Below are 15,260 nucleotides of genomic sequence, written 5' to 3'. Positions count from 1 at the left end.
TTTTTTTTTTTTTTTTTTTTTTTTTTTTTTTTTTTTTTTTTTTTTTTTTTTTTTTTTTTTTTTTTTTTTTTTTTTTTTTTTTTTTTTTTTTTTTTTTTTTTTTTTTTTTTTTTTTTTTTTTCCTTTTTTCCTTTTTTTTTTCTTTTTTAAGTAGATTTTCAGAGATTTAATGGCTACCAAACACTTTTACAGGGTGCTTCCTTTTGCAGATGAAAAGGCTGGAATGTCCTTCTCTGAAAGCCTTGTTATAATGTTTAGGGTTTCCTTTAACTTCTGTAGTGTTCTTGGTCTTAAAGGCAGGGTTTCCTGATGGTGGTTCTGTTCCTCTGGGCAAGGATTGTTCTATAGATAGTATGCTCTACTTCAGAACAAGAAGCATCTGCTATGGGAATTCTCATACATTAGTGAGGTTGGATATATGGAGACCTTGCCAGAGGAAGGGCTCTGCCATCCTTCTTCCCAAATGGAGTATGTAAAAGGAGATATGAAGTGAAATAACTGCTGATGACTCATACTTTGCTGCCAGCAACAGTAGAAATCAATGTGCAAAGAGTAAGCTTAAGTGCTTTCGCAGACAGCTTATTCCACAAGGAAAGCCTCTCTGTTATTCCATGCTTCTAAGCCTGCTCTTTCAAGCCCAATCAGGGGGCTGTTTCTCACTGTTTCTCTTGGCAAGTGGGTCCACATTTACCTGTTCACTTCTATCCTAATCCTGAACCTATCTTTTGACTACTTTTTGCTAGCTCCACTTAGGTCAGTGATGCCTCCTACACAACTGTGGAAGAAATTACATCCTTCCTATGTGTTTTGTGAGGGTGTTGGGATGATGTGTGTTTTTAACCCATTGAAGATGATATGGCTGTACACAGAATCACAGAATGTCTCAAGTTGGAAGGATATCCATATGGATAACTGAGTCCAAGTCCTTGATCCTCACAGGATTACCTAAAACTAAACCATATAGCTAAGAGCATTGTCTGGATGCTTCTTGAACCTTGGTGGGTTTGGTGCTGTGACCATTTCTGTGGGTACCCTCTTCCAGTGACTGACCACCCTCTCAATGAAGAACCTTTTCCTAAAATCCAATGTGAACTTTCCCTTTTCACAAAGTTTAATTACAAATGAACCAGTGTATGTTTCTGCCTGTATCTCCTCCACCATGCTAGCTGTTTGTATTCCCCATCTGGTACTGTACTGAACTGATCTAGAGTGAAATCATTTAAGAACAATTTTCTGGCTTGAACTTAGTGCTGCTAAGAGTATCCACCAAAAATATGCAAGTTGTTCCAGTAGCTGCCATCTCTGAGGATGTATAGCTCCACTTCATGCTTCATTTGCCCCTGCTGAGTTTTCAGTAATCTGCTCTCCTGTCTTACTTTCCTATACTTGTACAGTCCTTTGTTTTCCTAAAACCCCAAATCTGAAACGTCTTTCTTTTCATTCATAAACTTCAAATCTCTCAATTCAGATATTTAGTCCCTCAGTTAAACTTAACACAAATAAAAGGTTTTTACCACTTTTCTCCGCTTCATCAAAACCATGCAGGGCCATGTAGCAAGTAAGTACTGATGGAATAAAAAACATGACTGTTGTGTTTTCCCTCATACATCTCTTAGGGTCATGCAAGTAAGTCCTAGACAAGCTGCTGTGGTGACAAATGGGCAGCTGTGGTGTTCCTCCTTTGGAATATGATCCGGACATATGTTTATCAAGAATTACACTTTATATAGTAAAGGCTGTAAAATCTTTCAGATTAATGTGCCACCAGTCAGTCACTGGGGTCTGTTTGTAGCATGAAGGTCCAAATAAAGTGTAGCTCCAGTGCAAGTCCCTCATCTCAAGTGATCTTAGGGCCATATGTGTGCAGGGAACAATTGGCAAGGGTGTGTTAGCCACTACTCCACACCTAATTCAGCTGCAAGGGATTTTGAATTTGTACACTGACGCAAATTTAGTGTGTGAAAAAACATGAGAATTTTTGACTCTTAAATTCTTGGAGTCAAGCATTTGTTTAATAGTTGAAGTTTTCTTGTTTCCTTGAAGGAAAGGTTTAATACTTAAGCTGGTAATGTCTGTAGTGAGTCCTATGGCATTTTCCTCCTTTTCCTGGGTAATAACATTTTGAGAACTCTGCAAAGCCCACTGGATGTTCTTTGCCTCCATTGAAAGTTTGCTGTCCTGTGGCTTTGCAGATGACAGATAGGGGGACTATAACATTATGGTCTCTCCAGCTCCCAAGTTGTTCATGGAGATCCTCATGTTCAAAGATCCAGTTCTTTCCAGGCACACTTAGATGTGATATGCAGGGCTGTGATATACCCTGTCTGGGCAGTCTTAACTAACACTAATGGAGTTTGAATTTCCTCTTCTTGTGTGGCATCTTTCAGATATACTGAGTTTAGACAATACTTTAATGTCTTGTACCTCTATGGAGAAAAGCAGCTTTAAGGTACCAAAAATGCTTTCAATTCATGAATGTAATTGTCTTCCAAATAAAATAAGACTTGAATAATAGAATATAACTAATTTTTTATTTTCTGTCAGTAAAGTAATAACCCCTGGTTGGGAGAAGAATGAACATGGGACAGACAGTTATGTGCTACCTTTGAGTAAATATAGAGTGTTGCAGTCTAGAGGAAACATGGAGGGGGATGTTTGAATGGGAATCTACACACTGTTGAGCATAAGTTAAACACTCATTTCAAATAAATCAGAAGAAACAGTGAAAATTTTGACATTTTTGCTTCCTGAAATTTGGGTCTGTGCTTTTAATTTTAGTGCATGCTGCAGTAATAGCAATTAATGAAGCTGTTGAGAGAGGAGTAGCTGAGCAAACTATTACAACTCTGAGGAACCCAAATGCAATGCTGCTCAACGTGGATGAGGAACTGGCACAGGACTATCAGAATGAACTCTTGGAAGCTAAAAGGAAAAAAGAATCAAGTGCAAGACTCAAGGTAATGGTGTTTTATTAGTACTCCTAGTACACATGTTCTTTTATGTTTCTTCACATGTGGTAGCATCACTGTTTTAAAAATTCACCTAATTTTTAAAATCAGTGCAATCTAGGGAAAAAAAAAATCAAGCTAAATAAGAGAACGGTAATGGAACAAGCCAATAGACAATTTTATAAGAATTCATTTACTCTGAGCATGGTGTAGCTTGACTTTGCCCAAAGGCTAAAAATACCAGAAGACTTAAAACTAAAAAGGACTGATTTTCCACCATCAATTGCTTTAGAAAAAACAAATTTACTGTTTAAAAAGTTGTGAAAAGAATCATGCCCTTCTTTGAATATAAAATATGACCTCTGCCACAAGTCTTTAGTGTTAAATTATTAACTTTGTTCTTTTACATGAGAGCTAATGATTTCTGTAGTTAACAGTGGTATGCTATATTTGCATGGCTATTTTACAGGAAGCAGAACACTGCTCAGCTAAATTGCTCAGCCAGTTATAGCAAAGTACTAATTTGTTTAGTTCATGTGGTCAACAAATTCTTTTAGAAATACATCTAGCAAATACTTCATCTGATGCAGTTTTAATGACACCTGCTAATAACTTCTCTCCCTGCAAATTGTTCATGACACCTGCTAATAACTTCTCTCCCTGCAAATTGTTTTGTGTGTACTAGCAACAATTTTTTGTTTTCTTAGAATGGCACAATCTCTGATGAAGAGAGAGATGTCTATGAGGAGCTGCTGACACAAGCTGAGATTCAAGGCAATATCAATAAGATAAACAGTAAGCCATTCTGGATCCTTATGGAAGTATGAACAGAACACGTGATCTCCCAGATTCCAGCTGAACACAACTTGAGTCCTGAAAAAACAAAATATTTCTATGGAAACTTACAAAATATGCACAAGTAGCTAATATATGTCTACAACTGGTTTTTTTCATGCTATTACTCCTCTACTAATCTTTGGGGGAAGGGGGCTAATGTCTGTTTGTGTTTTTGCTGTAAGGATTCCTCAGTTCAGAATCAAATCACTTATTGCCTGCTCTGTTTCCTTATGTTCCTTTTGTGTGCAGAATACTGTAAATTTTGACCCCCTCTTCTATATAGAGCCAAAAATTCATTCATAAGCTTCCATTTAGCTGTCTGAACTGCTCCCACATAGGGTCATACAGAGCCAGAGACTCCCTTTGTAGGACTGAATTTGAAAGAGATAATTCTCTGCTAGATAAAGATTGGCACCTTAGCTGGATTTTGCAAAAAGTGAGATGCTGAGAGCAATGGCCTTTTTTTTTTTTTTTCCCTCCCACAAAAGCCTTATTTGCTGTTTATAGGCATTGTTTTCATTTCAGTTCACATAGCTTTAGTCCAAGTGAATAAGGCTGTTGACTGGCAAGATGAAGTGGCACTGATGGCAGGTTTGAACAGTCCTGCTCTGAGCCTGCTTGAAGTTCTGCCGCAAAATTCCTCATGGTACCTATTGCAATTGTGTGACTCTAAAGAACAGAAAATGCAGGTAATTGATTGGAACAGGTACAGTGTGTCAGTTTGCACCTTTTTAGTTGATTTTGATTCATAGGGAAATTGTCTGTGCCACTTATGAAAAGTTTTGTAAAGATTTCAGAATAATTGATGTACTAATTAACACCAAAGAGCTGCATTTGCTCTAAAGAGCATGATGCCCTTATACATCGTTACTAAGATGTAAGAAGAAAATTTGAAATATAACGTGCAACCCCTAATACTTTGTTTTCAAAATTAACTATCATTTGAGCACAAATAAAGGTAATATCAAATCATTAACAGCAAATTAAAGGACAGCTGGCTTTTAATGAGAAAATATACAAGTATGATGAAAATCACAGGAAAAGATTAGTGCTGTGTTTACCAGCATCTACAGCACATTGCTGTGCCATTGTATTTGATGCACAGGTGATAGTATACTCCTAGTGTACCATCATTGGGCTTTATCCCTTATCTCCTGTCAAACTTAAAACCGTAATTAAATCTTGTTTTTCTGATCTGTTAGATAGCAGGGATTCCAAATATGCTCGACAAAAATGAAATACAGAAAGAAGTTAGTGTTGCCAATGCTGAAGCTGAGGCTCATAAACTTAGTGAGTAACTGTTTTAATACTCTTTTTTTTTTTTTTTTTTACCATCACCATTTAATTACATTAAGCTGATGAACTGAGTCCACCATTTCTTGCACATATATGGTGTTTCTCAAACTGAAACCATATGTGTTGCATTTTGTTCTGGTAATTGATTGTCTCAGTGTCACAATTGCCAAGTCACCAATCTGTGCTGCACTGGGTGTACTTCTACCTGAGACAGCTGACACTTTTTTCTGTGAATAATTTGTGCCACTGGTAGACACATTGGCTGAAATTGAAAACAGTGCACGGCTTGGTGGCTTGAACTAATATATATCAGTGCAGTATTAGTCATCACTTGGAAGCAATGATCATACTTGCAGAATTAAAATAGAATGATCACATGGAAGAATATTTTGCAATCACATTACAGAGGGAAATTGTTCTCACTTTTAGATACATGTATCTAAATCTAATCTATTTTGCTAAGAATACCATACGACACAAGTTATAGTTGATAAAAAATATAGTTAAGGGGGATCTAAATTTGCAGTGCATGTATTGCTACTTTTGACTGGAAACTTCTTTGCTAGGAAGTTAAGCTTTGGTTAACCTGCTGTCATTTCATACTGCATCTGGGCATGTCTTAGTGGCTGTTTTGTCTCTGGTACTGTTTCCAATGCTTTGAATGCAGGCTGATTGCTCTTGTGCCTAACGGCTGTACTGTGAGGTCAGTTTAAGCCAGAAGATGAGTTTGACTTGATACCTTACATGTGTGCCTATTTCAGATAAGGTAGCTATGTTGAGGAGTACTTGCTTTGAGAGAGTTACCTCTCGGTAAAGGAAAGAAAGATGAAAATGTGATGTGTGAAAAGCATTAACAGCAATCTGGAGAGAAACTTAGTTCTTACAACTAGTGGGTTTTGTTGTGAGCAACACTGTGTTTTGCAAGTTGCATGCTCATTTTCAGAACAAGAAATCAGTAGCTTGGTTATTGGCTGCGGAACTAGTCTAGTCCATTTGTGGACCTTGACTCTTTTCCTCTTTGCTCTTTCCTCTAAAAATGCATGCACACTCTATCTGTGAGAACCTTTCCTTTTTCGAACCTCAGGAATAGCCTTCAAGGGACAACATGGTCCCATATGACTATGCTCCAAAACAATTGAAATGGAAGGCGAGGAGCCGTTTTTGGTTGGCCTGTGTACTTAACAAAGTCTTTGTGTTATATAAGTTCTGAGTGTTGCTGCATATGTGAACTGTGGATGGTGTCTGCTGTACAAGCAGTCTTGTACAGATTCGAGCAGTAAGTGGTGACTAAAAGTGTTCCCTGGATAATAGTACACAGAAAAGTCATATAATAAGGTGGAGGAAATTGGGGTTATTTATGGAAAAGGTGTTTACATAATTGCTATTCTTTACTTGGCCACATGAACTCTAATGTTCAAGGTTGTTTCCCTTTCTGCAAGACCAGAGCGGTCCCTTGCACAGTGTGTTTCTGGGTGTGTCCTGGCCTGGATTTCTTCTGAGGTGACTCCTCCAGGTGTGCAATTATGGTGGCACTGACTAAGCTGAGAGGTGTTGTAACACTTCTGCAGCTGCCCATGTGGGAAGTGGTTTTCAGCAGTTTTCTACTGGGCTTCAAACCTGTGATGAAGTCAGTTCAGTGAAAGCAAAACAGGCGAGTTTTTCAGGTATCCAAAAGGGTTACACTCATACTTCTCCTATGCCTCTGTTGTGGTCTGTTTACATGAAAATCTGAGCTCTGTAGCAAAGGGATTCATTTCTATATGGCAGTGCTTGTGAGAACTGATCTTCCACACTGGCAGACAAATGAGCAGGTGTTGACATGCAGAGAATGTCCTAGAAACCATAGCATGTGGTTTTCCATTGGTTCAACTACTGATATTCTGGCAGAAAATCCCAATCCCCCAAAGTGTTTGGATGATTTCTACCACACCTCCTGAGATGGACAACAATAATTTTGTTGGTGTTGCGGGACAGGCTTGTTTTACCTAACTCAATTAGGTCCTGCCAAAAGAAGGAGGTGAGGGAGCAAACATGGTGCAGAGAGCAGGGAGCATTTGGTGTGAAGCAAGACTGAGATGCTGGAGCTGATATACCTGCTAGTACCTGATGCAAGCAAACCCAGGCGGAGTTAGGTCTTTCTAGAATGGGGTCAGTTCCTTTTTTTGTGTTAAAGGTACAATAAGCAGTGTCTCATTTCCAAAAGTCTGGAAACTTTAAAGTCTTCCAGTCAATTATTTGCTGTGTACCTTTGAACAGACACTGTTTTCACAACATTCAGCAGTTTTGTCTTAAAAAATTTCACAAAAATACTTTTTTCCCTCTTATGACAGCAAGTTATAATCTTTGGAATAATATAATTATCATCTACATAGCATGAAGAGCAAATGGCATATGAAAATTAATAAGCTTTTTTCCCTACTGTTCTTTAGAACTCATAGCCGTTGACAATATCAATACTGCAATTCGTAACTGTGATCCTAGTAAAACACTGGTTGCACTGATGAAACCTGAGGCACAGCTGCCTGTTGTTCACTCATTTGCTGCTGCTGTCTATCAGACTGAGCTGTTCAACCTCCAACAACAGAATGCTGTGGTAAGAGTGAAAAGCTTGCAACCTGCTCATTTGTGTTATGTAGTCAAACCATGAAAGAGCACAAACATAGCACGTTGTTGTGTAAAACCAGACATAATTCTCTTGCCATGATGTAACATACTGCATGAATGGTTTCGGTTGAATAGACAGTACTGAATCTTGACACACTTCAGTCTGGCTGAGCTCTTGTGTTGCTACAAATCAACTGACGTATTTTAATTGTTGCATGCTCTTGATGAGGACTAACTCTGGTTTATATACTGTATTGAAAAGTAGTCCCCTGCTATGAGTAAGACCAGAAGAGAGGGGACTGTGGGACAAAAGAAGGAAAGGCTGAATAGATGGACCATATAGCAAACCCAGTAAGTTCCATCATTATTTTGTGTCAATCTGGCATGCCTGTGACTAGAAGACTTTCCAGGCTTTTTAAATCGAGTCCATCTTCTTGACGGTATCTAGACTGTGTAATTCAGATTTGTTACACTGCTTATTTAGCTTCCTGACTGCAGTGCATTATTGTCCTACAGAATTACCTGGCACATGATGAACTGTCTATTGCAGTAGAAATGTTGTCAGCTGTTGTGTTGCTAAACCAGGCCTTGGAAAATAAGGACACCCTAACGATAAAGAATCATCTCAGAAACCCATGCATTGGCTTCAATAATCTGGAAGAGGAAAACTTTCAACGGTAAAGGTTCATTGTGTCTTGTCTGGATGAGACTTGGCAACCCTTGCAAAAAAAATAAGTAGGCAATTTACTGGGTGGGCTGTCCTGTGTTGTGGCTATGAAGTTTAAAGTGCTGGAAGATGAACATCTGTATTTTAAATTAATAAGGGATAATATAACCATTGCTGAACTAGTTATGTATCTAAATATAAGCAATTGCACAACCTCACAGGTTTGGAGGCTACAGATGTGTGAGGGCAGGGAAAATATCCTCAGAAAGCAAACATTAAGATCTGACAAGAATTTTTGCAGACACTAAAATGTGAACCAACTGTAGCTGGAAACTGTTAACCACTAACCACTCTGCAATTCTGAAAGATGATCTTTAGAATGAAATAATGTTTAATACCTAAAGTTCCAGGAAGTTCCTTAAACCATGGCTGAGCCCTTTTTTGCTTCAGAATTGCAAAGGTCTGAAAAATATAGCATAGTCCTGCTTGCTAAAAAGCTGAGGGCAATGCTGTGGCACACATGTATGTTCAGCATTACATTACAGCCCTCACTTGGCCAAGGTGGTGGAAGTTTTTGCTTCTGGAAGGCAGTAGAAAGCAAAAGGGGCAGGAGCAGCTGAAGATCTTGACCAGATTGTCAGGGGACATGAATCTGAGAGAAGCCCTTCCTCAGTGTATCAAAGCTGGAAGGAAAGCAATCAGATTAGGAATAAGAGGCCAGTGTTTTGGTTAGAGGGAGAAGAATTACCTAAGACGGAGCAAAATTAATCTGCCACTTTGCTAATGTGAGATGGTGCTTGTGGGAAAGAGAAGTACCATTATAAATATGCAGAAATGGACTCCAAAGTGTCCCAAATGCAGCATTTTTGGCTGGTATTAGTGATCCAGTCTTAAGATTAAGGTACCAGTCAATACAGATGAAACATTAGGAATCAGTTGGACTCAGCAATAAAATAAAATTTTATTATGCCATTATATTAACCTCTCCTGCCAACCATATGTTGAATATCCCAGGAAGCTTTGACTTGCACAATACCAGAAGGAATACAGGAGAGCTAGAAAAAGTTCAGTGAGGGAGATGCTGTTCAGTGGCTTTTATCAGAAGAGATTAACTTGTTAGGAAGGTGTTTCCTAGAAGAGAGAATTTAGGAGAAATATGTCATAGGTCTCCAAAACTGTGCATGTTGCGGGGAAGCTTATTAGAATAAGTTACTAACTTCTAATAACTCTAGTTTTTATTTTCCTATGAGAATTGAATGAAGAAAATATCAGAGCCTATCAAGTATAAAGTTTAAAATTTATATAAAGGGCTGTCATCTCACAAAACACCTAATGGGACTCATTCCTCAATATTATACAAGATTTCAAATAAGAATAGGTAAATTAAAAGAGCACAGCCTTGTTTGCAACTATTAAAGTGATGCATAGCCTCCATCTTGGGAAGGCCTTAAAGGCAGGCTACTGGATGATTGAAGGACAAATCAGACCAGGAAATGATGAATATCTTTTTTTTTTTTTTTTTTCTGGCAACTATTCATTCCTCTTCTGATGAAAATAGACATGTACTTGATCTGTCATAGTGTGGCAGTTGTATGCTTGATTTGGGAATACGAAAATTATTCAACTTGTGTATACATGTTTACACTACTGTGAAGGTTTCCAGGTCATCTTGATCTGTGATCCTTCTAAGAAGAGTAGACACAGGCTACTAAGACTGTGCTTGGAGGACCTTGAGTTGTGGCAAGAGAAGCATGATTTTTTTTTTAAATCCCTTTCTCTGCCCATGGCTCATCATCTTCTGCATGGAGGTGGCAGGAGGTGCTGCTTCCTGATGCTAGAACTGAAATTCTGGTCTTTGAATTCAAGAAGTCAACAAGTTTTCCAAAGCAGGAAGCTGACTGTAATTTCTCCCACATTTATCTGTTTCACTGTACAGCAAATTGTATGTCCAGTGTATGTATTGCTATCATCCCATATTGCCAAGAAAAGTGTTCTGAATTAGTGTATAGGGCCATTTTTTCAGATCCTGAAATGCATGTGTAAAACAGGCAGTTTGCATGCCTGCATAATTCTTAGCAAGAGCTGAGTTTGTCTGAAATTCATTCATTGGAAAAAATACTAGTCACTAAATGATGGATGATACATCTGACTAATGCTTTATGGCAGTTTCTCTTATATACAAAATACACTTATGTATTTTATATCTTCTTATAGTTATGCTGATACACTATTGTCTATTAAGTCAGAGGCTTCATCTCAAGGCCAAGATTATTTAAGCTGGAATGATATCCAGAACTGCATTGACATGGTTAATATGCAAATTCAAGAAGAAAATGAAAGTAAGTAATTCTTCCTTTACATTGCCCACAGAGGTCATAGTCTGGTCTTTGGTAGATAAGTTTGTATACTGAATGGCCTTGTTCAGAAATGTGAGGCTATCAAGTTATGCCAAAATTGCTGGAGCAAAGAAATGAGAGAGCAGCTTTCAGACTGCTTGCTATTTCGGAGGCAGTCTGGAGTGCAGTTTTGAGAGCCTTCGTAAAAAACAGTCTATTTGTGCCCTTGCCATACTCCCATTAGTGTTACTGTTTCATACTGGTAAGAGAAACTTCATATTACAGACTTATTGAAACTGGATTATTACTGCCTAAATCTAGTGAAGTGGTTGCTATGGATCCTCAGTTTCCTCACAATGTGTGCCTTCTAGCAGGGTGGTGTGCTGAGCAGTTTATTTGACTGACAGGGTCGCTTTTTTGTCTGAACTGCTGCACTCATTAGGACTTGGAACAGACCTTAAGAAAGGTGGTCTTGCATTAGAAGTGAAAGTCTTAGTACCAAAATAGATGCACTTGGTTTCAGTGACACTGACCTCTGCCAGGGGATGGTGATTTGGGTCAGAGAGCAGAGGAAGAACAGAGATCTGTTTCCAAAAGCAAGTCCCATGTCTACATGGTCTCTCATTGGGACCAGCTTAGAAAAACTGATCATTCCCCAAGCCTTATGATGATGTGTATCTGTGACCCCAGCAGGTGGGTTGTGGTGGGTCTGGGAGTGACTTGTTGAGAGACAATCCACTGCCAGCACAGATGTCATACCTCACAGGTGATGGGGAAGCCCTTGGCTGATGCCTTTCTGCGGTGGCTTTAGCAACCACAAACAGCACATTTCAACACTGTTTAGGGGCAGGACAAACCCAATTTTAAACTGTTGAGACAAGTTTGAAGAAAATGAGTTAAGGTTTTGTTTAAATACACTTTGCCTTGTTACTTGCTGACTGAAGTACTGAGAGCCACTGGTCAACACTGTAAGATTGCTTGTTAACCTAATTTCCTGTAATTTCACCTTGAAGTTGTTATGTAATGTTGTAGCTAGGAGTGCAGTATGTATGTATTTGTCCAAATCAGAGTTTCAAGTAATTTGGTCTTAAACTACTTGAAAAGAAGTCTTTCAGTACTGTGAGCCAATATGTTGGTGAATATAAATAGATGTGACACCTGACCTTTACTTAAGTTTCATGTAGATACTTCTGCCCAGAAAGTAGGGAAGTCCATTTTTCTTTTTTGCAAGGATAATTTTGATTTTTATGAAAAGTTCGATTCAGGTAAATCAATAACTGTGGCAGGAAGGAAAACTGTACAACATAATAGCTTCAAGTGAATCTTAGAGCAAAAGTAATTTTAGATCAGCTGCTGTTGCTACCTCTGCTTCTTATGTGATTTTTCTGTTCTTTGTTTTGCTGCTTTGTTTGTACCTGAGATTGGGTAAGTTGTATCTTTCTTTGCAGTATGTCCTTACTAACTTTTCCGTTTCATAGGAATCATTGCAATTGGCCACATTAATGAAGCAGTTGACCAAGGAAATCCTGAGAAAACTCTAGAAGCCTTGCTGTTGCCCACAGCCAAGCTTCAAGATGTGAGACCAGCAAATGCAAGGCATTATCAGGATATTCTGCACCATGCCAAAGCACAGAAATGCAAGGTTAGAGTTTTCACTGTTACTCTTTGTAGGAACTGAAATCACAATTCTTTTCATGCATCTGTGTTCCTTATTCCCCTGATGTTTGGATTAGCTGTGCCAATGGGGTTGTAAATAAGCCTATGACAACAAACTGGCACTAATTAATTTTGCACTACAACTTATTCTGACTGGCGAAAGGGATTAATTCTCAATGTATTAATACTAAGACATATTCTGCATATGTCTTGCTACTGGCTTGATGTAACCTCATTTATTTTCAGTTCTACTAGGTTGCTGCAACTATTACAAAATATAGTCAGCAGCAGTCCTGACATATTTGTGAATTTGTGCAAGGATATAGCTACAGGACTATGTCAGGCGGGTAGCTTACAGTATGGATGGAAATTGAGGTTTTTGCCAGAAAGGAGACACAGTCATGGTGTTCCTTAACAAACCTTTGGGAAGTACTTTGAGGGGTCTCTGTGACTTGAGCTCTTTTATTATAGTGGACTTTTGTACATATTTCTGTTACAGCTTTATCATGTAAGAACAAGCTGACAGTCTTGCACGTGCCTTCAGTTTAAACCTACCAGCAGGATATTGCTATCTGCTTCCCCAAAAGCAGTGGCCTGGCTAACATTACAGCTCAGGGAGGCATAAACAAAGATCAGCCTAACGGCTTGCAGTATGTGACTGAACACAGGATTTGCTAAAGCTGCTAGCACAGCACCTAAAATTTCCAGTGTTTGGAAAACATGCTTAATATTCACATAGTGTGACCCTAAAACTAATATGGTCAACTGGAGAAAGTCTGCAAACTTTGACTAGTAGAAATATCTTCCGCCTATCTTGTTACCTCACCTGGGGTACTTGCTGTGAAACTATGTGTTTCTGTACTCTACTGTCAGAGTTTTGAAAAGGTGTTAGCAGAAATCAGTTTCTTGCCTGGGTTCCCATGAAGGGCTGGTTTCACTAAGCCTTTAATGCTGAAAAGCTTTCTCCCTTGCCATGTATGCTGGGGAGGGTTTCATGTGCACTGACTTGACTTGTGCTGGCTGGGCCAGGGTTGGTGTTTATGTGCAGAGAGTGCCCATGCGGGTGGTGGCTGTACAGTGCTGGCCCAGGACATACCATGTGCATGCAGAATAAGCCAGGATGCCCTTGAGGCAGAGGACCTAGAGCTCACAGCTACCCACATGCCTGCACACAGCAACCCTGCCCTGGCTTTTTCTCCCAAATGCAAACCTTCTTCTGTCACTGTGTGAATGTGCTGATAGGAAACAAATGAGCATTTCCAACTCTTGGAACTAAAATTGTGCAATCTCTTTGAAATCTTCTCACTTCAAAGTTTGTGATATTCCAAGAGACTCCTGTTAGCCTTTCTCTTCTGAGCTATGTTGGTTTTGCAGTCTTTTGGCAACTACTTAACATCCCCCCATAAACAGCAGTATTGCTCCTGTTTCAGAAGAGAGCAAGACACTCTGCTCTTAAAAGAAATACTAAGATACAGACTAACTCTTTATGGTGGTTAATCCCACAGACATCTTTAGGTAAAAGATGATTTAGATGGAACCTTCCTTAAAAAAAAAAAAATCCAAACACAATTGAAAAGAGAGTGCAGTCTCTGAAGTCTGTCTATTTCCTGATGAACGGGGCTGCATCCAGCTGGCAGCCGGTCATCAGTGGTGTCCCCCAGGGATCAGTACTGGGACCAGTCCTGTTTAACATCTTTATGGATCATTTAGATGAGGGGATTGAGTCCATCATCAGCAAATTTGCAGATGACACCAAGTTAGGAGGGAGTGTCGACCTGCCAGAAGGCAGAAGGGCTCTGCAGAGGGATCTGGACAGACTGGAGAGATGGGCTGACTCCAATGGGATGAAGTTCAACAAGACCAAGTGCCGGGTCCTGCACTTTGGCCACAACAACCCCCTGCAGCGCTACAGGCTGGGCACAGAGTGGCTGGAGAGCAGCCAGGCAGAAAGGGACCTGGGGGTGCTGATCGACAGGAGGCTGAACGTGAGCCAGCAGTGTGCCCAGGTGGCCAAGAAGGCCAATGGCATCCTGGCCTGCATCAAGAACAGTGTGGCCAGCAGGAGCAGGGAAGTGATCCTTCCCCTGTACTCTGCGTTGGTGAGGCCACACCTTGAGTATTGTGTTCAGCTCTGGGCCCCTCAGTTCAGGGAGGATATTGAAGTGCTGGAGCAGGTCCAGAGAAGAGCAACGAGGCTGGTGAAGGGACTTGAGCACAAGTCCTATGAGGAGAGGCTGAGGGAGCTGAGGTTGTTCAGTCTGGAGAAGAGAAGGCTTAGAGGTGACCTCATCACTCTCTTCAACTACCTGAAGGGAGGTTATAGCCAGGTGGGGGTTGGGCTCTTCTCCCAGGCAACCAACAATAGGACAAGGGGACATGGGCTCAAGCTCTGCCAGGGGAGGTTTAGGTTAGATGTTAGGAAGAAATTCTTTACAGAGAGGGTAATCAGGCACTGGAATGGCCTACCCAGAGAGGTGGTGGATTCACCATCCCTGGAGGTTTTTAAGCAGAGATTGGATGTGGCCCTTAGTGCCATGATATAGTGACTGGAGTTGGATCAGGGGTTGGACTTGATGATCTTGGAGGTCTTTTCCAACCCAATGTATTCTATGATTCTATGATTGCTACTTTTTCTCATCTTTGTTTATAAAGCAGATCGGTCTTTAGTTGCATTTAGCAGATTCTAAGAGTGAGCTGTGGTAAAAGGGAGTGTTTGATATACAAGGTCAGATAGGTCTTCCTGTAAACTTCCTGTATTCCCCAACATCTAGAAAAACATATGAGTCAAACCTTTTCACTTACTCTAAGCAGTTTGCTGTCACTTCTCTGTAGCTGCGGCAGCTTTGGGGAAGTAGAGTCTGTACCCAAATCTACCAGAACCTGCTACAGGTTTTAATCTCACATCTGTCCTATTTG

At 39.9% G+C, this 15,260-nt stretch overlaps 1 protein-coding gene across 11 annotated transcripts in view; it reads left to right on the top strand.

Annotated features, from left to right (window-relative positions):
* IQGAP2 (IQ motif containing GTPase activating protein 2) overlaps positions 1 to 15,260 on the top strand; it is a 127,720-nt gene that overhangs the window by 76,141 nt on the left and 36,319 nt on the right. For 3 of the 11 annotated variants that reach the window (XM_027882816.1, XM_027882799.1, XM_027882846.1), the window contains 8 exons: positions 2,779 to 2,960; positions 3,656 to 3,743; positions 4,311 to 4,474; positions 4,988 to 5,075; positions 7,511 to 7,674; positions 8,202 to 8,362; positions 10,567 to 10,691; positions 12,167 to 12,330. In XM_027882816.1, the coding sequence (XP_027738617.1) occupies positions 2,779 to 2,960; positions 3,656 to 3,743; positions 4,311 to 4,474; positions 4,988 to 5,075; positions 7,511 to 7,674; positions 8,202 to 8,362; positions 10,567 to 10,691; positions 12,167 to 12,330 (1,136 nt within the window). The remainder of the gene's footprint in view (positions 1 to 2,778; positions 2,961 to 3,655; positions 3,744 to 4,310; positions 4,475 to 4,987; positions 5,076 to 7,510; positions 7,675 to 8,201; positions 8,363 to 10,566; positions 10,692 to 12,166; positions 12,331 to 15,260) is intronic. The other 8 variants (XM_027882821.1, XM_027882809.1, XM_027882856.1 and 5 more) reach the window with 6 other exon arrangements.

Source organism: Empidonax traillii, unplaced genomic scaffold, assembly GCF_003031625.1.
Source record: "Empidonax traillii isolate 1590-97213 ecotype Southwest subspecies unplaced genomic scaffold, ASM303162v1 scaffold8:size5222938, whole genome shotgun sequence".
Classification (NCBI taxonomy): Eukaryota; Metazoa; Chordata; class Aves; order Passeriformes; family Tyrannidae; genus Empidonax; species Empidonax traillii.
This window is presented reverse-complemented; position numbering and strand designations above follow the sequence as displayed.